Genomic DNA, 23,624 nt, shown 5'->3' with positions numbered 1-23,624 from the left:
GATTAGTGGTGGTGGTGAGGTTATTGGTGGTGGTGAGGTTATTGGTGGCGGTAGTGGTGGTGGTGAGGTTATTGGTGGTGGTGGTGAGGTTATTGGTGGTGGTGGTGAGGTTATTGGTGGTGGTGAGGTTATTGGTGGTGGTGAGGTTATTGGTGGTGGTGGTGGTGAGGTTATTGGTGGTGGTGGTGAGATTATCATTGGTGGTGGTGGTTGTGAGATTTTGGTGGTGGTGGTGTTGTGGTCCAGGCCCCCCGGCGCGCTTTTCTTCATGCCGGAGCGTGATTCTGTTGTTCCAAGTCCTCGCAGTTGGTGAACTCCACGCAAACCTCGTGCGGGATTATTTCGCGAAGGTCCAAAGATGATTGGATCGATGTTGTCGGCCTTTGGCCTTTCTGACGGTCACTGCCACTCCGGGGAGAGGGCATTCGCTCCCCGGCTCATTGCTGGCCAGACACAGCCGCCGTGGGCCAGTTGTGTGGGCAGGCCATCAGGCACGCATACAACACGGTGACACACACACACACACAACCGCGAACTTTGTAAATAATTTTCCTACTTGTCATCACCGCCGTCTTTATCATCAATTTTATCACGACAGTCGTCACCACCACCACCACTACCATAATCTTGGTATCATCCTCATCACCATCACTATCACCATCATCACAGCTATCATCATGATCATCACCATGATCATCATGGTCACCTTCAATATCACCGCCACGATCGCCACCATCACCTCCGCAACCTCGCAGGAGGCAGCGGACGGCCATCAATGCCCCCCGCTGTTAACATCTCGCGGTGGCGAGATGTTAACTTCCTCGCCTGGTATACAACTACAATAATAATAGCTTTTTTTGTACCCTTTTTTCTGGCAATAAAACTGACACCTTTTTACGAGGAATCATGCTTGCATTAACCGCAATGCCTGCGGTCAGAATGCTTACCCCGAGTCCTCATACTCTGATGGTGGCATTGTCTTTGAGTTGTGCGTCTTTTGGCGTCGTCTGGTACAACACCACTGTGAGGCTAGGGCTCTAAGGAAAGCTGTCTCGGGTGTGGACCAATCAATTTCAAGGACAGTGCCACATACATTATCAGAGTTGTGTTTTTGTTTGCACTCTGACCGCAGGTATTGTGCTTAATGCAAACATGACTCCTTGTTAAAAAAAGGTGTCAGTTTTGTTGCCAGATAAAAGGGTAAAAAAAACCCCTATCATTATATTTTGCTACTGGCGAAGGGGAGGCCTCATGATGGTATACAACAGGTCGTGGTTTCGATCCCGACCGCGACACCTGTATATTTGGAGTTCGCAGGTCTTTCTCCCACGTAGTCGCGTGGATTTTTCTCCGTTCCCTCCTGTTGTTTTCCTCCCGCGTTTAGAATGAACGCGACGCGTTGACATCGTTTGGCCGCTGTGCATTTCCACGATGATGACGATGAGTTGTCATTTGTGGCCAGGTCGCCTCTGGCAAACAGCTACACGGAGCTCAGTGAAGGGCCCCCTTACCTGGTAACCAAAAAAAAAATACGTAGTTTAGTTTCAGTTTAAACTTGCAGCGATTCAACGTCTCACATGCACCACCCCCGCGTCCGTCTCCGTAGCCTAACTCGGCTCACACACACACACACAGGCACACACACAAGCACGGGCGCGTGTGTGCCTGTGGGTGGCCGTGGCTGTGGGGTGTTTGGGAGGCGGTGGGGGGGGGTGTTGCGGCTCAGTGCTCTCTGCCAAAACGTTGGAGCGCGGTGGCTCGGCCAACGCTCGCGGGGGCGGTCGTTGGACATCAGCCCCGCCAACGGCCTTCCCCTCTCCCGATACATTTCATATCGTCTACTCCCAAACACCGCCCGCCCGCCCACCTTTGTCTCTCTCCGCAACAAAAAAGGACTTCCCCCACCCCCACCCCCCCCCTCCCCCAGCACCTTTAGCCCGACGACCCCGGCGCGGATGCCGCAGCCCCGGCGGAGCTGATTGCAATTTTATCGCCGAGATTTGACGCCATCGATCGGAGGGAGGTGGAGGAGGCGCGGCGCTTACAGAGGGAGAGGGGGGCGAGCGCGGGGTGGGTGATAGTGGGGGGGGTGGCGTGGGTGATAGTGGGGGGGGGGGGGGTGGCGTGGGTGATAGTGGGGGGGGGGTGATGGGGGGGGGGTTTGGACCGTCGCGTCGGCCGCACGAAGCTATTACAGCGTTTGAAATATTCCTCGCGGAAATCAATAATGGGCGATGAGTGGGGTCGCTTTAATCCGCGCTTACCCGATCGCGGGGGGAAACTTTCTGATTGAATCCGATGTTGATGCGTACGGGGAGGGAGGGAGGGAGGGGAGGGAGTGAGGGGGGGGGCGATGCGTGCCTCTCCCCCCCCCCCCCCGCTTTTGTGTTATCCCCCCACCCCTCGTGCTTTTTTTCTGCCCGTTCTTTTTTGGAATTTTGCGCGTTTGTTACAAAATCGGTCGATGCGACGCAATACGGCGGCGGCGGCTCCTCCTGTCGCTGGATCTTTTTTATCCCAATTTGTTTCTCCCCCCCCACCACCCCCCCCCACCACCCCCCCCTCACCACCACCCCCCACCACGCCACCACCACCCATCCCAACCTCAATCTCCCTCCCGCGCCCGTCACCCCCCTCCACTCCCGACGGAGCCGTGCGTCGTGGGACTACCGTCCGTCATCGTCGTGTCGTTTGGTCGCACCCCCCCACCCCCCCCACCACCCCCCACCCACCCCCCACCACCCCCCCCCACCACCCCCCCCACCACCCCCCCCAAAAAAATATTTTTATATTTATTTATTTGTTTGTTGCTCCGCGGCTTTCATTTTTTTGTGTGTTTACAATTTAACCCCCGTAATTGATTCTCGAGATCTCGGCGGGGGGAGGGAGGGGGAGGTTTTGGGGGAGGGGGGCTGGGGGGTAGCTAGAGGTGGGGGCGGTGAGCTTGGTAAAAAACAAAAAACGCAGTGCCGATGTTTGCCGACAAATGTTCATTTCGCGACGATTATTACGGCGGCAAAAATACAAATTAAATATTACCCAGGAGGCATCTGGGGGGTGTGCTGGGGGGGGGGGAGGACTCAGCCAGCCTCATAGGGCATGCGGTTTTTTTGTATTTACACAGTTCCCGAGCCCACTCCAACCCCCCCACCAAAGAAACTAAAACGTCAAGCAGCCAGCCACAATCAGCACTCATTCCCCCTCCTCCTTTGCCGATCCGTTCCGTCACTCCCACTCTCGTCCCGTCGTCCACCGCGCCTCCTCCCCCCCCCCCCCCCCCCCCCCGTCATCTCCGCTGCAGGTGATGCGTTCCTGCCCCGGACCACTGCATCACCGTCATCATCATTCATCCATCACCAAGTACCGTGGTCTATCCACTGCTGGATGAAGGCCGCCCTGCCCCCAGGCACAAAGGAACCAAAACGCCCGGCAACAACTGCGACAGCACTGCCGTCGCAGTTGCGATGGGTAAGAGTAGAACGCGTTGCCTCGAGCGGGCGAGCGAGCGGGCGGGCGGTTCAGTCGACTCGTAAACACCCGGGTTTGTTCCGTGACCCTGCGAGCAGCGACCCTCCAGGTGCACCTAGTCTGGCACGAGCGCCGCGGCGCCGCCTAGTGCGAACGGCGACCGTTGCCGAGTGACCGAGCGGGTGGGCGGGTGTGTGAAAGGGTAAGTGGCGAGCGGGCGAGTTGGGTAGATGAGTTAGGGGAGCGGCGGCGTAGCGGTCAGCGCTACGCCGCGCTACGAACCCGGCGACCCGGGTTCGATTCCCGCTCGCGGCCAACACCGGTGACGATTATCTGAACCGGTCTTGGGCCTCCCCTGGGTCGACTCGGCCTCAAATGAGTAGCTGGTGCGGTGTGTAAACATCGCTACCGGGGAGACAAAGGCGGCCGGGCGTGGTGCTGGCCACCCACCCCCTCGTGTGCCGTGCCGGCCTTCATAGGTGCTGCTCGCTAACAGCACTTGCCCCTACAGTCTGTGAAGGCTACACGGGGGATCTTTGTCTTTGCGTGAATGAGTGAGTTAGTGGGCGAACGAGTGTGTTGGAATCATTTCGAAATTATCTTAAATTTTATTTTGTAAATCCGCGATAGCCACCACCCCACAGCGCAACTGGTGTCGCCCCGAAACATCTCCAGCGCTGAGACACAGCGCTGCTAAATGACTCCATTTGGATCACACAGCAGCAGCAGCAGCAGCAACAGCAGCATCACTCCCACGACTGCGATGTAGCCTTGGCAGTTACCCTCCTGCTGAAGTGTCCAGAGAGACGTCTTCCCACACTACCGCAGTGAGTCGCCACCTCTGTGCTGGCCAGGCTTTGATCGGAAGCCACGGACCGCCGTAGTTACACGGCTGCGGGCGACCGGCCCGTGCTGGACGATTCAGCCTTGGCGCACGATGAATTCACTTCCACGTAACAACACAACACAACTAATATCGGCAAGGAAGAGCGTTCCAGACGGGCGCAAGAAGCGGCGGCGAGAGCCGAAGTCCCTGCGAGGTCGAGCGGAGTTTTCTTGCGCGACGGTTCGTGCGCAGCCCTCCCTCGACAAAGGGGATCACCGAGGAGGCGTTTGCGCCGATCGTTCGTGGCGAGGGCTCCGCGACGCGGCGCGGCGCGGCGCGGCGCGGCGCGGCGCGGAGCGGTTCGCTCGGCGACTGGAAGCCATCGAGATGATTCGGGAATACGTCTCGGATGCCGCGCACGGAGTTAAGTGACCACCCAACCACCCCATCCCCCCGCCATCGCCCGCGCCACCCGATAGAAATGTATTAGCGTCGTGCGCTTGACATTAGTCCGAACGCAATCGCAATATAATTGTGGGGGTTTAAAGAGCGGGAAGTCGATCGCGGATCAATGGGGCTCCGCAGAAATACTCGAGGTCAGCTGGCGATAGATGGGACGGCCTCGATGTTTTTGCCGCGTGCCCCCCACCCCCCCCGCCCCCCCCCCCCCCCCCGCTGTGGTCGAATCGTCTTGATCGTCAGTCCACTGCTGGATGATAGGCCTCCAAAGACAAAGATCCCCCGTGTAGCCCTTGCAGACCGTTGGGGCAAGTGCTGTTAGCGAGTGGCACCCTGTGAATGCCGCTACGGCGAACGAGGTGGCCCCGCGCCCAGGGCCGCCTTTGTCTCCCCAGTGCTAGCGATGTTTGCGCACGGCACCCGGGTACTCATTTGAGGCTGAGTCGACCTAAGGGAGGCCCGAAACCGGATCGGAAAAATCGTCACCGGCGTTGGTTTTTCCACCGCGAGCGGGAATCGAACTCGGGTCCGCAGCCGCCGCCGCCGGGGTTCGTGGCGCAGCGCAAAGCCAAAAGTTCCCCGTGTAGCCTGTGACAGACTCCATGGCAAGTGCTGTTCACGAATACTGGAGCAGCACGCATGAAGGCCGGCACGGCACATGAGCGGCTGGGTTGGGGGGGTAGGGGGGGTAGGGGGGGACTGTGGGAGAGTATGGGGGGGTCAGCACCACGCCCGGCCTCCCCACGCGTTCCGCAGGGGCTGTTTGACCGTACTTCACCGTGCAGGGATGTGACCCCTCCCCCGCCAGGACCGGGTTTGGCCGTCATTTCGCCGCCACTGGTGATGGCCGTGGTGGGCCGGGAGTCGAACCCGGGGTGGCCGATCGCGACGGTGACGATGGTGGTGATGGTGACGATGGTGGTGATGGTGACGATGGTGGTGATGGTGACGATGGTGGTGATGGTGACGATGGTGGTGATGGTGACGATGGTGATGATGGTGATGACGATGGTGATGATGGTGATGACGATGGTGATGATGGTGACGATGGTGATGATGGTGACGATGGTGACGACGATGACGATGGTGACAATGGTGATGATGGTGACGATGGTGACGACGATGGTGATGATGATGGTGACTATGGTGATGATGATGACGATGGTGATGACGATGACGATGGTGATGATGGTGACGATGGTGACGACGATGACGATGGTGACGACGATGACCGCGATGCCTCTTTATCCATTGAAGTCTCGCTGAGTCTCAAAACGCCGTGACTGTTATACTTGAGCGGTGTTTATCTTGTTGCCGTCATGAATTAGTTGTTGTTGTGGCTGTTGCGGCTTTTGTTTGTGTTGTAGCTGTGGTAGTTCAGCTGCTGTTGTTTCCGTTGTTGCTGTGGTTGTTGTTGTTGTTATTGTTGTTGTTGTTGAGCCGTTGCCGCTGTCTCTGCAGGTTCCGTGGCCTCCATGTTCTGGATCGACGCTGAGCTTGAGAGCGACGTTTACCTGGACGGTGAGTGAACGGACACGGGCGAACACGGGTGAACAGTGGTGAATTCAACTGAACACGGGTGAACACAGATGAACACATGTAAACACATTAACATAGGTGCTCACCGGTGCAGAGGTGAATCGGTGACCATCGTCAAAATCACATTAACAGGCGAACGCAAGTGAATGCAGGTGAACACATGGACACAGGTGAACACATGGACACAGGTGAACACATGGACACAGGTGAACACATGGACACAGGTGAACACATGGACACAGGTGAACACATGGACACAGGTGAACACATGGACACAGGTGAACACATGGACAATAGCCAAACTCGACAATTCAGTTTGTGCAATGAATATCTACCGTTATTATGAGTATCCAATTACTTTAATTATGGGAAACTAATTACATTCATATCGTTTCGTCCCATCAAAAAATGACATCGGGACAACTTTCGCTAATCACGATCGCTGGCCGTGAATAACGTTGAGTGGGGTAGCTGGGGGGGGTGGGAGGGGGGGGGGCGCAGGGGGAGGGGTGGGGTGCGGGCGAGCGAGTGGGGTAGCGAGCGGGCGAGCGAGATGGGCGAGCGAGTGAGCGAGCGGGCGGGCGAGATGGGCGAGCGAGTGAGCGAGCGGGCGGGCGGGCGAGCGAGGGGGGGAGCGGGTGGGCGAGCGAGATGGGGGAGTGAGTGAGCGAGCGAAGAGCGGGCGAGCGAGTGGTGGAGCGGGCGAGCGAGGGAGGAGTGGGGGAGCGAGCGAGATGGGAGAGGGAGCGGGCGGGCGAGCGAGGGGGGAGCGGGTGGGCGGGCGGGCGAGCGAGCGAGAGAGCGTTGCGAGTCGTCCCTCCGTCGTGCGGTGGCTTGGTGAGCCGTTAAGGATATGCATTAAATGTCAGTGGCTCTTTCCGCGGGAATTCAATGAACGACTGAACACAGCAGAATTACTTGGTAAAGTTGCATGACACATATATATCACTTGGTATATATAAATACATTCTCCGCGAGTGGCTCCTGCGGAAAAAATGTAATTAGTTTTTTTAGATTTTTTTTTACATTTTATTTCAAGATGAAGGTTGAGGGAGTGGTGGGGTGGGGGGCTGACCGACACGTGCAGCACAGCCCCAACCAGAACGCCCTCGGGAGTCGTGCCCAACATGCCCCAGTATAGGATCGCAGAGCTTGGGGCAATTTAACACTTAGGAGGGGAAGGGCGTTCGTGACCAAAAGCATCCATGATACAGGTGTTTTTTTGTAAATGTATAAATGTGTCATTAAACCCGCCACCATCCGACAGTCAGTCAGTAAGGGTTGTCACGTAAACAGAACATGCCAATTCGTTACGAGCACGGCACACTGATGTGTTGGCGAGCCAAGCCACAACATTCATTAGGCAACAGCCAATCTGGCTGTCGCCTGATGAAGCTAGTTGTAATTACTGGTGAAACGTCGTACTCAGATTGTAACTGTTGTGGCTTGGCTCACTGTGTACCCTGGTCTCTTGAATTCCCGCCTGGTTCAACCAAAATCAGCTTGAAACTCACCCACTCACTCACTCACACATTAATTCGCTCACCCACGAATTCACTCACTCATTCACTCTTACAAATGAGATTATCCTGGTCTCTTTAATTTTTTCGCCCGGTTGAACCAAAATCAACTTGAAACTCACACACACACACACACACGCTCGCTCATTCACTCACCCACCCATTCACCCGCTCATTCACTCACTCTTTCACTCTTAGAAATGCGGTTTGTGTCCTGGTCTCTCTCGAGTCTCTCAACTGGTGCAACCCAATCAGGCCGTGTGCGCGTGTGTGTGGTTGTGAGTTTCAGGTCTCCGCACCAAGCTTGACGTCAGAACTTTGTCTGAATGTGTGTGCCCTCTCGTCACAGGAATCGTCACTGTGGTGGACGCAATGTTTGGCTCGCAGGTAAGTTTGTGTGCGTGTGTGTGTGTGTGACACCGAACAAAGATCCCCTCGTGTAGCCTGTAACGGACTGTTGGGACAAGCGCTGTTAGCGAGCAGCACCTACGAACGCCGGCAGGGCACACGAGGGATTGGGTGGCCAGCACCACGCCCGGCCGCCTTTGTCTCCCCAGTGGCGATGTTTACACACCGCACCAGGCCCGGAACCGGTTCAGATATTTGTCACCGGTGTTGGCCGTGAGCGGGAATCGAACTCGGATGGGAGGGTTCGTAGCGCAGCGTAGCGCTAACCACTACAGCACCGCCGCTGCCCACACGCTCCTCACCCACACGCTCACCCACACACTCCTCACCCACCACGCTCACCCACACGCTCCTCACCCACCACGCTCACCCACACGCTCCTCACCCACACACTCCTCACCCACCACGCTCACCCACACGCTCCTCACCCACCACGCTCACCCACACGCTCCTCACCCACACACTCCTCACCCACACGCTCACCCACACGCTCCTCACCCACCACGCTCACCCACATGCTCGCCCACACGCTCACCGACATGCTCGCCCACACGATCACCCACACGCTCCTCACCCACCACGCTCACCCACCACGCTCACCCACACGCTCCTCACCCACCACGCTCACCCACACACTCCTCACCCACCACGCTCGCCCACACGCTCACCCACACGCTCGCCCACACGCTCACCGACACGCTCACCCACCACGCTCACCCACACGCTCACCCACACGCTCACCCACACGCTCACCCACACGCTCACCCACCACGCTCACCCACACGCTCACCCACACGCTCACCCACACGCTCATCCACACGCTCACCCACATGCTCACCCACCACGCTCACCCACACGCTCACCCACACGCTCACCCACCACGCTCACCCACACGCTCACCCACACGCTCACCGACACGCTCGCCCACACGATCACCCACCACGCTCACCCACACGCTCACCCACCACGCTCACCCACACGCTCACCCACCACAATCACCCACACGCTCACCCACACGCTCACCCACTCCTCACCCACACGCTCACCCACACGCTCACCCACCACGCTCACCCACACGCTCACCGACACGCTCACCCACACGCTCACCCAGACACATGCACGCTGCAAGACTTTACTCTGTGGAGAGAGTGAGAGAGGAGAGTTGAGTTTTAAATCACTTTCATCGCTGCCAGCAGCAAAAGCACTGGAGCCGATTTCGGTACAAGTTACATTGAGTACAGCGCGGCAATGCACGTGGCAATGCACGTGGCAATGCACGTGGCACTGCACGTGGCAATGCACGTGGCAATGCACGTGGCACTGCACGCGACACTGCACGCGGCAATGCACGTGGCAATGCACGTGGCAAGCACGTGGCACTGCACGCGGCAATGCACGTGGCACTGCACGTGGCACTGCACGCGGCAATGCACGTGGCAATGCACGTGGCAATGCACGTGGCACTGCACGCGACACTGCACGTGGCAAAGCACGTGGCACTGCACGCGGCAATGCACGTGGCACTGCACGTGGCACTGCACGCGGCACTGCACGTGGCAATGCACGTGGCAATGCACGTGGCAATGCACGTGTCACTGCACGTGGCAATGCACGTGTCACTGCACGTGGCAATGCACGTGGCAATGCACGCGGCAATGCACGTGGCAATGCACGTGGCAATGCACGTGGCACTGCACGCGACACTGCACGCGGCAAAGCACGTGGCACTGCACGCGGCAATGCACGTGGCACTGCACGTGGCACTGCACGCGGCACTGCACGTGGCAATGCACGTGGCAATGCACGTGGCAATGCACGTGTCACTGCACGTGGCAATGCACGTGGCAATGCACGTGGCAATGCACGTGGCAATGCACGTGTCACTGCACGTGGCAATGCACGCGATACTGCACGTGGCAATGCACGCGCCAATGCACGCGGCAATGCACGTGGCAATGCACGCGACACTGCACGTGGCACTGCACGTGACAATGCACGCGGCACTGCACGTGGCACTGCACGCGGCACTGCACGCAGCACTGCACGCGACACTGCACGTGGCACTGCACGCGACACTGCACGTGGCAATGCACGTGGCACTGCACGTGGCAATGCACGTGGCAATACACGTGGCACTGCACGCGACACTACACGCGACACTGCACGCGGCACTGCACGTGGCACTGCACGCGACACTGCACGTGGCACTCACTGCACGTGGCAATGCACGCGACACTGCACGTGGCACTGCACGCGACACTGCACGTGCCGCGTGCAACACAAACACCTGCCACGTCCAGCACGACCACCGAGCTCGTTGCAAAGCGAACTCAAGGATGCCGTTTGCGGCGGTGCAGAGGGCTTGACCGCTTCCCGCCCCCCCTCCACCACCCGCCCCACCGTTGAAAGAACACGCGCGCGTTCCCCCATGCATTGGAGTGGCAGGCACGCTCCAGCTGGGAGCCGTGCCTTGAGTCGGTGAGAGGGAGGCAGAGAGTTGGAGAGTGAGGGAGGAGAAGGGGGTGAGAGAGAGAGAGAGACTTTTGACTTTTAAACAACTTTTATTGCCGCCAGCAGCAACAGCACTGGAGGTGATTCCGGTACGAAATACAGTTCACCAGCAACACAAATAACAATCGCTATAAATCCACGCGCTGTGGCGCTTAATGCACCGCGCACAACTCGAAATAAAAGTCACGTGGTGGTGGTGGTGGTGGTCATCGCGCACGCCACGTTGACGAGCGAGCGCTTCAGAAGGTGAACACGTGGGGTGGTGCCGTCCACGCTGGTAACAGAGAGGGGCTTGTCCGGCTCCCCAGCGTTCGAAGAAGACGCGCTGCACGTCACCGACACGTGAGTGTGGTACGTGGCGTGCTCCAGCCGGAGCCGCGCCTTGAGCAGGCCTCTGAACACTGGAAGCAGCACAGAGCAGCCGTCAGTGTCACCTTGCAGCATCTTTATTTCTCGTTCTGTACACCGCCGTCTTCGGAGGCGGAGGGTAGGAGAGTCAGAGACTTTGAACTTTTAAACAACTTTCATTGCCGCCAGCAGCAACTGCACTGCAGGCGATTTCGATACGAAATACACAAAGTCACCAGCAACACAAATAACACAAGCACAATTACCAAAACGCGCGCTGTGGCCCCGTACACGTCACGCACAACACGAGAGAGAGAGAGAGAGGAGAGCGAGAGGATTGATCGCGTTTCACGCTCACACGTTTATCCCGGCGAGGGGGGAGGGGGGGGTGACTACCCCTCGGCTGCGTGTGGCTCACTTAGCGGCCGCAGAGATCTCGCTGCTGGTGACGAGGTCGCCTTGGCGGTCAGCGGAGAGCGCAGAGCCACGGCCAGCGGAGAAGCGCCAGCGCCGGTGAAAGAATGGACAGATTTTGCGTTAAATGAGATCGGAGTTGCGTGCGGTCCCATAATGAATGTACGGCCAGGCGAGCGGCGGGGGGAGAGAGAGAGAGAGAGTGTGTGGGAGAGAGAGAGAGAGTGTGTGTGTGTGGTAGACTTTTGACTTTTAAACAACTTTTATTGCCGCCAGCAGCAACGGCACTGGAGGCGATTTCGATACGAAATACACAAAGTCACCAGCAACACAAATAACACAAAAGTCACCAGCAACACAAATAACAAACGCTCTACATTCACGCGCTGTGGCGTCAAATGCGCCGCGCACAACTCGAAATAAAAGTCACGTGGTGGTGGTGGTGTTCATCGCGCACGCCACGGTGACGAGCGAGCGCTTCAGAAGGTGAACACGTGGGGTGGTGCCGTCCACGCTGGTAACAGAGAGGGGCTTGTCCGGCTCCCCAGCGTTCGAAGAAGACGCGCTGCACATCACCGACACGTGTGTGTGGTACGTGGCGTGCTCCAGCCGGAGCCGCGCCTTGAGCAGGCCCCTGAACACTGGAAGCAGCACAGAGCAGCCGTCAGTGTCACCTTGCAGCGTCTTTTTTCTCGTTCTGTACACCGCCAACTTCGCCTGAGCACAGGCGAAGTTGGCGAGGTCATGGCGCTTGTTAGCCAGGTAAGGCACCACCCCCATATAAGAAGCTGCTGTTGTAGAAGGGCAACCCCAGTTTCCTGAAGATGGGAGAGAGAGTGGGGGGAGAGAGAGAGAGTGTGGGAGAGAGATGAGAATGAGAGAGAGATGAGAATGAGAGAGAGAGATGAGAGAGTTGGAGAGAGATAAGAATGAGAGAGAGAGATGAGAGTGAGAGAGAGAGCGACATGGAGTAGGAAGAGAGGGGGTAGAGAGAGAGAGAGAGGGAAGGGGTAAGGAGATCAGAGCGAGAAATATTTTCTTAAATCTTTCATTATAAAAAAGGGGGGGGGGTTACATAAAGCAAAGCATAAAAAAACAACGAAATGATGAACGAAGCAAAGTGCCAACTTCACCGAGCCTCTTCTTGTTTCCTCTGATCGTAGTGGTACAAAGAGAGAGGGGGGGGGGGCAGTGTGGCGTTGCGAGGAGGGGCTGTGAGTGTGCCAACCTCTCCTCACCTCCTCCTCGAACGCGCGTCAGGCGCAGTAATTACCGTAATGGATGTGTTGTAAGTAACTGTACGCGTCATTAGTAGCACAAATGTTTGGAGGTTGGGCTTCCTCATTAGAGTGACGATCGCACCACCATCATCACCACCTCCCTCCACCCCCCTCCCCACCACCACCCCCCTCCCCTCCACCACCTCCCCCCTCAATTTCTGTTGGCTTACCCCCCCCCACACCCCCCTCCAACCCACAGCTCCCTCCCCACCACCAACAACCACCACGGGCCCTACACAATCAACAATACTCTTAACCACCTACCACGACCCCAACTACGTTTAAACAATGTTGGTTTTTTTAAAATTTATTTTACCAGCCAAGGTCCCGCTATGTATACGTGGCTCTTTCTCAGAAGCGGACTGTCCGTCGTCACAAATGACAGCTCAACAAAGTTGCTTGTCGCCGTGTGGCAATTTACAGCAGTGCGCAAATACTCCGCATCAACAACACTCGTAACAACAACAACCACCACCATCATCATCATCATAGACACCTCGTTAGTTGTGCAATATTCATTAAGGACCCCCGTACGCCGTTTCTCTGCAACGTCCATGTATTTGTCTTTGTGTTGCTACTGCTGCTGTGCTCACACAGCACCACGGATCTCCCGTGCAATATCGCCGGGTAACTGGCGACATGGAATCATCATCACCATCATCATCTGTGTAACAAGTCAAAATAAACTTCAAACTATCGTCATCAATCGCCACCACCCCGATGTGATATCACCTCTGCCACTATACCCCGCCACAATCCACCAGCACCGAAATTCAGTCAACCACCGCACCACCATCACACTGCCACCACCATCACACTGCCACCATCACCACCATCATCACACTGCCACCATCACCACCACCATCACACTGCCACCATCACCACCATCATCACACTGCCTCCATCACCATCACACTGCCACCACCACCATCACACTGCCACCATCACCACCATCACACTGCCACCATCACCACCATCACACTGCCACCATGACACTGCCGCCATCACCACCATCACCACCTTGATCACCACCGTTTACACCACCACTACCGCCAAAACCTCCCCCATCACCATTTTCACCTCCACCGCCACAACCTCTCGAATTATCACCACCACTGCTTTCCCAACCATCACTTCTGTCATCACTACCTCCATCACCACCACCACCAATCCCTCATTACCGTTGCCACCGTCATCACATCCACCACCATCAACACTACCACCAACACCCACCCACCAAGCCCACAACTACCACCACCGCCGCCACCACCACAAACCCAGCCACATCACCACATCGATCGTGGCCTCTACCACTTTAATCGCACAGCCACATCCACCACCGTCAACAGCCTCACGCCACCCGCTCACCCAACCAAACCCCACCACCACCACCACCGATAACCGCCCCGAAAAAAAACACAACAGCCACAACAACAACAGCAGCAGCAACATCTTCCCACCCACCTGGGCCTCCTCCTCCACGTGCGGCAGGCCGGGCCGGGCCGGGCCGGCCGGCTCGCATCAGCGCCCACCGCGGCAAGCCCCACCGCCTGTCTCCCTCTATCACGACTCGCGTTCATCAGGCCCGCAACACTCGGCGTGAACGCGCGGCGCGGAACGCAGACTCCCCTCGCCCCGCAGTAAACACCCCCCCCACACACACACACCCCCCCCCCACACACACCCCCCCCCCCCACACACACTCGCACCCCCCCCCCCCAACTCGCACCCCCCCCACTCGCACTCCTCGCCTCCCGGCACCCTCCCCCCCACTCACTCACCTGCTCTCTCTCTCTGTCTTCTCTCACCCTCTCTCCTCCCTCACCCACACTCCCCTCCCTCCCCTCACCCCCTCCCTCACCCAGCCCCTCCCTCCCTCACCCACACTCCCCTCCTTCTCTCACCCCCTCCCTCACCGACACTCTCCCCTCTCTCCTCCGCCACTCTCCCGTGCTCCGCTCGTCCTCCCCCTCTCTCCCCACTGCACCACGAGAGATGGCAACGGGTCTGGGAAAGGCCTTCATCCAGCGGTGGATAGAACCATGGCTGATGATGATGATGGCGATGATGAGAGGGGCTCGGTTGAGGTGGGACGTATCGCTCGAGGCGAGGTGATGGCCGGTGGACGAGACCGGTTGTGGAAGAACGGCCAAAGGATGGGAGGTGTCCAAGAGGAATGCCCGCTCCAATGGGGGTGATGGATGACGGTCCGGCATGCTCACCCGTAGACCGTCACCTCCGTGTCGCCCTTCTGACGCTACCGGCGCGGTGAGCGTTCCCGTGAGCGTCGCTCGTTGAGCCTCTTCCACCCGTGGCCTCGACGGGACACTGACCGCCTGGTCTTGGGCCTGCGTGCTGGTGTCGGCGGGCAACCAACACTGCCTGTCACGTCAACGCTCGCCCGCTCGTTCACTTTCACTCACCCACTCACTATCTCACTCACTATCTAACTCACTCACTATCTAACTTACCCACTCACTATCTCACCCACTCACTATTGAACTCACTCACTATCTAACTCACTCACTCACTATCTCACTCACTATCTAACTCACTCACTATCTAACTTACCCACTCACTATCTCACCCACTCACTATCTAACTCACTCACTATCTAACTCACTCACTCACTATCTCACTCACTATCTAACTCACTCACTATCTAACTCACCCACTCACTATCTCACTCACTATCTAACTCACTCACTATCTAACTCACTCACTATCTAACTCACCCACTCACTATCTCACTCACTATCTAACTCACTCACTCACTATCTCACTCACTATCTAACTCACCCACTCACTATCTAACTCACTATTTAACTCACCCACTCACTATCTAACTCACCCACTGACAATTTAACTCACTATTTAACTCACCCACTCACTATCTAACTCACCCACTCACTATCTAACTCACCCACTATCTAACTCACTCACTATATAACTCACCCACTCACTATTTAACTCACCCACTGACTATCTAACTCACCCACTCACTATTTAACTCACCCACTCACTATCTAACTCACTCACTATCTAACTCACCCACTCACTATCTAACTCACCCACTCACTATCTAACTCAACCACTCACTATCTAACTCACCCACTCACTATCTTACCTATCTGGGGAGTGGTAGTGTAGCGGTTAGCGCGTTGCACTACCAACCTGGCGACCCGGGTTTTATTCCTGCTCACAGCCAACACCATTGACGATTATCTGAACCGGTCCTGGGCCTCCCCTAGGTCGACTAAGCCTCAAATGAGTACCTGGTGTGGTGTGTAAACATCGCCACCAGGGAGACAAAGGCGGCCGGGCGTGGTGTTGGCCACCCATCCCCTCGTGTGCCGTGCCGGCCTTTATAGGTGCTCGCTAACAACACTTGCCCCAACAGTCTGTTAAGTCTATACGGGGGATCTTTGTCTTTGGAGGTGCTGGTGGTGGTGCTGGTGGCGCTGGTGGAGCTGCTGGGGGTGGTGGTGGTGCTGGGGGGATATTGTTGATGGTCGTGGTGGTGCTACTGGTGGTGTAGCTGGTGCAGGTGGTGGTGGTGATGAATCAGAGACGGGGCGAGTGATGGTGCGTGTGCGTGTGTGCGTGCGTGTACATGCGCGTGCGTGCGTGTGCGTGCGTGCTTGTGTGTGCTAGACGGGACCCCTCTGTGTGTTCAGCCACAGCGGCCCGGGCGTGTCGCCCAGACGCCGTGATTTATCGTCTCATTTTGGCCACTAATAGACGTAGATAATGAAATGTAAAATATTAATCAATGCGTGGTAACCGAAAAGAGGCCATTTGTCGTGGCTATGTGGTGGTGGGGTGGGGGATACGTGGAGGAGTTTGCTGTTTTGGTGATGGTGGTGAGGGTAGGGGTGGTTGCGGTGGTGGAGGTCGGTGTAGTGGTGGTGGTGAGGTTAGGGATGATTGTGGTGGTGTGGAGCGGTGGTGCAGCGGTTAGCGCTCTGCACTACGAAGCCGGCGATCCGGGTTCGATTCCTGCTCACGGCCTGCACTTAGTGACGATTATCTGAACCGGTCCCGGGCCTCTTCCCCTCGGTGGACTCGTCCTCAAATGAGTTCCTGGTGCGGTGTGTCGTAAACATCGCCAGCGGGGAGACAAAGGCGGACAGGGTGGGTCAAGGTGCTCGGCCACCGCGCGTTGTCACGTTCACCGCCAAGGTCGCTGCCGGCAACTGCCGGCAGCGAGCAACCGCGCCGTTGCCACGGGCGTCGCCGCGGGCAACCGCGCCGTTGCCACGGGCGTGCGCCGCGAGCATCCGCGCCGTTGCCACGGGCGTCGCCGCGGGCAACCGCGCCGTTACCACGGGCGTCGCCGCGGGCAACCGCGCCGTTGCCACGGGCGTCGCCGCGAGCAACCGCGCCGTTGCCACGGGCGTCGCCGCGGGCAACCGCGCCGTTGCCACGGGCGTCGCCGCGGGCAACCGCGCCGTTGCCACGGGCGTCGCCGCGAGCATCCGCGCCGTTGCCACGGGCGTCGCCGCGGGCAACCGCGAACCCAGGCTTCGCCGCCGTCCCCTAACGCTCCCCGCCGGCCCGCCCCTCCCCCGCCGGGCGACTTGACCGCACCGCCCGGCCACCGTCACCTCGCTCTTCGCCATCTGTAGCAGCATGCGGAGGGACGCGGCGCAACGCAGCGGCCTCTCCGTGTGATGGAGTCGCTCCCCTGACCCCCGCCACCCCCAGGGAGCGTTGTTCACAATCCCTGCCCGGGGGGGGGGGCGGGGGGGGCTAAGGGGGGGCTAAGGGTGGAGATCAAGGGTGGAGATCAAGGGTGGAGATCAAGGGTGGAGATCAAGGGTGGAGATCAATGGTGGAGATCAAGGTGGTGATCAAGGGTGGAGATCAAGGGTGGAGATCAAGGGTGGAACGCGCGCAAGGTGGACCTGATGACCTCCGGCCGAGATTACGGTGGAGGGCTACCTTGTGGGTGAGGTGTGGTGGTGGGGATGATGGTGGTAGTGGAGTATTAATGGTGGGGTGATCATCATGATGGAGTGATGATGATAATGATGGGATGAGGATTGGGGTGTTGATGGTGGTGGGGTGGTGGTGGTAGTGGGGTGATGGTGGTGGGGTGATGGTAGTGGTGTGGTGGTGGTGGTGTGGTGGTGGTGGTGGGGTGGTGGTGGTAGTGGGGTGATGGTGGTGGTGTGGGGGTGGGATACGCAGCGCCACATGACCAGTGGTGGACGGAGCAGGCGATGCGTCATCCGACGGGCTTTGGTGGAGCGTGGCGCAGCAGATGAGAGCTGCGGGATGGGGGTTGATGTCGAGGGGTATGGGGGGGGGTGTGGGGGGGTGTGGGGGGGGTTGTGGGGGGGGGGGGCTCCGGTAGTCGCTCGCCGCGGGAGTGCCCCGTTAGTGGGAGGTCGAGTGGAGAATCCCCATTTCTGCTCCGGGAAATGAATGGGGGGAGGGGGGAGGAGGAGGGGGGGGGGGAGGGGGGGCGTTTCAGTCGGCACGGAACGAAAATTTGTCAACCTGTCCACTCTGCGGCCGTCCGGGCCGACCCCGATCAATTACCGTCTCGCCCCACGCTCCCTGCAGCTCGCCCAGATCTCCCCACTCGCTCTCCTCCTCCTCCTCCCTCTCACTTTTTCATTTCATTCTTACTCTCTCCCTCCTCCTACTCCGACGACGCCGCCACCGCCGCTCTTACCGTGACTTTGTTGTTGTTGTTGTTCGTTTTTATTGCCGTGGTCATCGTCAGTAGCCCCCACCTCGACCTCGACCCCCACCTCGACCTCGACCCCCACCTTGACCCCCACCCCAACCCCACCCTCACCCCCACCCCCACGCTCACCCCCACCCTCACCCCCACCCTCACCTTCACTCCCAGCCTCAACCCCACCCTCACCCCCACCCTCACCCCCACCCTCACCCCCACCCTCACCCCCACCCTCACCCTCACCTTCACCCCCACTCTCACCCCACCCTCACCCCCACCCTCACCCCCACCCTCACCTCCACCCCCACCCTCACCCCACCTTCACCCCACCTTCACCCCACCCTCACCCCCACCCTCACCCCCACGCTCACCCCCACCCCCACCTCACCCCCACCCTCACCCCCACCCTCACCCTCACCCCCACCCCCACCCTCACCCCACCTTCACCCACCCTCACCCCCACCCTCACCCCCACCCTCACCCCCACCCCCACCCTCACCCCCACCCTCACCCCACCCTCACACTCACCCCCACCCCCACCCTCACCCCCACCCTCACCCCCACCCTCACCCTCACCCCCACCCTCACCCCCACCCTCACCCCCACCTTCACCCCACCCCACTTTCACCCCCACCTTCACCCCCACCCTCACCCCCACCCTCACCCCACCCTCACCCCCACCTCACCCCCACCCTCACCCCCATCCTCACCCCCACCCCCACCTTCACCCCCACGCTCACCCCCACCCTCACCCCCACCCCCACCCTCACCCCCACCCTCACCCCCACCCTCACCCCCACCCTCACCTTCACCCCCACCTTCACCCCCACCCTCACCCCCACCCTCCACCCCCACCCTCACCCCCACCCTCACCCCCACCCTCACCCCCACCCTCACCTTCACCCCCACCCTCACCCCCACCTTCACCTCACCCCCACCCTCCACCCCCACCCTCACCCCCACCCTCACCCCCACCCTCACCCCCACCCTCACCCCCCACCCCCCACCCCTCACCCCACCCTCACACCCCCACCCCCACCTTCACCCCAACCCTCACCTTAACTTACCCAACCGCCACCATCATCATCGTCATCATCATCGTCATCATCATCATCGTCATCATCATCGTCGTCATCATCGTCGTCACCGTTTGCGTGTATAGACGCACGCGGTCTGCTCACCCATAGGTACACAAGTGAACAAAGACAAAGATCCCCCGTGTAGCCTTAACAGACTGTTGGGGCAAGTGCTGCTAGCGAGCAGCTATGAAGGTCGGCACGGCGCATGAGGGGATGGGTGGCCAGCACCGCGCCCGGCCGCCTTTGTCTCCCCATTCGCGATATTTACACACCGCAACAGGTACTCATTTGAGGCTCAGTCGACCTACGGCGGGAGGCCCAGGACAGGTTCAGATAATCGTCGTCGGCGTTGGCCGTGAGCGGGAACCGAACTCCGGTCGTCGGGTTCGGAGCGCAGTGAGTGCCCTAACCGCCGTGCCACCGCTCCCCAAATCAGGAACCGCTCGCGCACTCACTCACAAACACACAAACACACGCACTCACGCACGCACTCACGCACTCACACACGCGCGCACACACGCGCACACGCATTCACGCACACACGCACACACACAGACACACGCACACACGCACACACAGACACACAGACGCACACACAGACGCACACACACAGACACGCGTGCACACACACCCACGTCGTAAAACGCACAATGTCATAGCGCGGCGACGCAAATCTCTTTACCCTTCATCTCGCGAGCCGTCACTCGGCCCGCCCTCACGCTGCCTCGCACGGGGGGGGGTGGGGGGGACACGGGGGGCACGGGGGGGGGGCACGAGGAGGGGGGGGGGCCGTGAGGAAAGCGGTGGCGAAATTGAAACAGACGGCATAATTGATATCGCTTTAATGGGATCGTCACGGCGTGCGTGTAAAATATTAATTTTCTAATTACGGCCAAACGAGGTGGCAAGCTGCGGCCGCCGTGCCGCGCCGTGCCGCGCTCGACGCGGCTCCCCCCCTGCCCGCCGCGTCTCGGGGGAGCGCCGCGGATGATGAAGAAGCCGCGGCCCAGCGAGGCGTTCCGCCCGCGGCGGCCGCGGCGGCCGAGGGACACAAACGCGGTCCATTATTCGCGGCAAATCTGATATTATCTCCTCCGCCGGTCTGCGAGCGACGAACGGGCGGCTCTCCCCAGCACACCGCGCCCCCCACCGCCACGCGCTTCCATCTCCTGCCCTTGTCGCTCTCACACTCTCTCCCTCGCGCCCTCTCTCTCTCTCTCTGGCTCTCCCACTCTCTCTCGATCCCTCTCTCTCCCACTCTCTTGGTCTTTCACGCTCTCTCGTTCTCTCTCGCTCTCGTTTTCTGTCACTCACTCTCTTTCTCTCTGGCCCTCTCTCTCTGGCTCTCCCACTTTCTCTCGATCCCTCTCTCTCCCACTCTCTTGGTCTTTCACGCTCTCTCGTTCTCTCTCGCTCTCGTTTTCTGTCACTCACTCTCTCTCTCTGGCCCTCCCGCTCTCCCACTCCGTCGCTCTCTCTTTCTCGTTCCCTTTCTGTCACTCACTCTCGTTTATCTCCCTCGCTCTCGCTCTCTCTCTCCATCTCGTAAGAAACTAAAAGGACATTGCAGACAGAAACCGACTCCAGATTTCGCGCTACGTGCGCAGGATTTCTGCCGCCTGCTATCCCATAACTCTCCCGCCCTCTCCTGCCCTTGTAAATTCTCTCTCTCTCCTTCACTCCCCATCTCTCTGATCCAAGTGAAACGGACGATTAGCCGGGCGGCGGTGCTGGCTACACCGCCTGTATGCCGGCGCTGGGTACACCGCCTGTATGCCGGCGCTGGGTACACCGCCTGTATGCCGGCGCTGGCTACACCGCCTGTATGCCGGTGCTAGGTACACCGCCTGTATGCCGGTGCTAGGTACACCGCCTTTATGCCAGTGCTGGGTACACCGCCTGTATGCCGGTGCTGGGTACACCGCCTGTATGCCGGTGCTAGGTACACCGCCTGTATGCCGGTGCTGGCTACACCGCCTGTATGCCGGTGCTGGCTACACCGCCTGTATGCCGGTGCTAGGTACACCGCCTGTATGCCGGTGCTGGCTACACCGCCTGTATGCCGGTGCTGGCTACACCGCCTGTATGCCGGTGCTAGGTACACCGCCTGTATGCCGGTGCTGGCTACACCGCCTGTATGCCGGTGCTAGGTACACCGCCTGTATGCCGGTGCTGGGTACACTGCCTGTATGCCGGTGCTAGGTACACCGCCTGTATGCCGGTGCTGGCTACACCGCCTGTATGCCAGTGCTGGCTACACCGCCTGTATGCCGGTGCTAGGTACACCGCCTGTATGCCGGTGCTAGGTACACCGCCTGTATGCCGGTGCTAGGTACACCGCCTGTATGCCAGTGCTGGGTACACCGCCTGTATGCCGGTGCTGGGTACACCGCCTGTATGCCGGTGCTAGGTACACCGCCTGTATGCCGGTGCTGGCTACACCGCCTGTATGCCGGTGCTGGCTACACCGCCTGTATGCCGGTGCTAGGTACACCGCCTGTATGCCGGTGCTGGCTACACCGCCTGTATGCCGGTGCTGGCTACACCGCCTGTATGCCGGTGCTAGGTACACCGCCTGTATGCCGGTGCTGGCTACACCGCCTGTATGCCGGTGCTAGGTACACCGCCTGTATGCCGGTGCTGGGTACACTGCCTGTATGCCGGTGCTAGGTACACCGCCTGTATGCCGGTGCTGGCTACACCGCCTGTATGCCGGTTCTGGGCTACACCGCCTGTATGCCGGTGCTAGGTACACCGCCTGTAATGCCGGTGCTAGGTACACCGCCTGTATGGCCAGCACCGGTACACCGCCTGTATGCCGGTGCTGGGTACACCGCCTGTATGCCGGTGCTAGGTACACCGCCTGTATGCCGGTGCTGGCTACACCGCCTGTATGCCGGTGCTGGCTACACCGCCTGTATGCCGGTGCTAGGTACACCGCCTGTATGCCGGTGCTGGCTACACCGCCTGTATGCCGGTGCTGGCTACACCGCCTGTATGCCGGTGCTAGGTACACCGCCTGTATGCCGGTGCTGGCTACACCGCCTGTATGCCGGTGCTAGGTACACCGCCTGTATGCCGGTGCTGGGTACACTGCCTGTATGCCGGTGCTAGGTACACCGCCTGTATGCCGGTGCTGGCTACACCGCCTGTATGCCGGTGCTGGCTACACCGCCTGTATGCCGGTGCTAGGTACACCGCCTGTATGCCGGTGCTAGGTACACCGCCTGTATGCGGTGCTGGGTACACCGCCTGTATGCCGGTGCTGGGTACACCGCCTGTATGCCGGTGCTAGGTACACCGCCTGTATGCCGGTGCTAGGTACACCGCCTGTATGCCGGTGCTGGCTACACCGCCTGTATGCCGGTGCTGGCTACACCGTCGCCTGTAGTCCGGCGCTGTGGAGGTTGGTGGATCGATGTTATCGCAAAAGTCCCTTCCTGCGAGTAGGAGCCGTACCCTGGATCACCAGGAGAAGGCGGTACAGCAAAGTGTGAACTAATATCCATCTGTTCCTTCCGTGAGGAATATGTATGTACATTGAACTTATTTCTCACCGTACGTAGCCAACCATCCTAATCGTAGGCGCTGGGGGAAGGACAATAAACTCAACGCACAACGCCGTTCAAAAGAAATTAGTTTTCAATCGAGATGACTTAAAAGTGCATAGCTCCAGTGGCTTCCTAATATCGGAGGGAAGAGCGTTCCAGACGCCCGCAGAAGCGCATATGAATGCGCAGCGATAACGGTGACCACCGCCTTTGTTCGAATCGAGCGTTTCCCCCTCGCCCGCGTGGGTTTTATCCGTGCGCTCCGGTTTCCTCCCGCACGTGTTCACTCTCGTTGATTGACCGACAACACCTTCACACACACACATATATATAGGCCCACAGAGCTTGGGCAAGGATTTTCGGTGGCTCACCGCGTGGCCGTTGCTGCCTCTGTGGTTTCTCCTCCTGGCGCCTCTGAGTCGTCCTCTCTCTCTGAGTCGTCCTCTCTCTCTGAGTCGTCCTCTCTGAGTCGTCCTCTCTGAGTCGTCCTCTCTCTCTGAGTCGTCCTCTCTGAGTCGTCCTCTCTGAG

At 59.0% G+C, this 23,624-nt stretch overlaps 1 protein-coding gene across 3 annotated transcripts in view; it reads left to right on the top strand.

Annotated features, from left to right (window-relative positions):
- Positions 1-23,624, top strand: part of LOC116951870 (zinc-regulated GTPase metalloprotein activator 1-like) — a 139,458-nt gene that overhangs the window by 61,330 nt on the left and 54,504 nt on the right. For all 3 annotated transcript variants that reach the window (XR_012946864.1, XM_076073964.1, XM_076073965.1), the window contains exons 6-7: positions 6,215-6,274; positions 8,162-8,199. Coding sequence is in view for 2 of the 3 variants with exons in the window: in XM_076073964.1 (XP_075930079.1) it covers positions 6,215-6,274; positions 8,162-8,199 (98 nt within the window). In the remaining variant the exon portion in view is untranslated. The remainder of the gene's footprint in view (positions 1-6,214; positions 6,275-8,161; positions 8,200-23,624) is intronic.

The sequence above is a fragment of the Petromyzon marinus genome, chromosome 44 (genome assembly GCF_048934315.1).
Source record: "Petromyzon marinus isolate PM22_M1 ecotype Great Lakes invasive population chromosome 44, UKy_Petmar_22M1.pri1.0, whole genome shotgun sequence".
NCBI classification, from domain to species: domain Eukaryota; kingdom Metazoa; phylum Chordata; class Hyperoartia; order Petromyzontiformes; family Petromyzontidae; genus Petromyzon; species Petromyzon marinus.
Note: the sequence above shows the minus strand (reverse complement) of the source record. Positions and strands in the feature narration are given on the sequence as shown.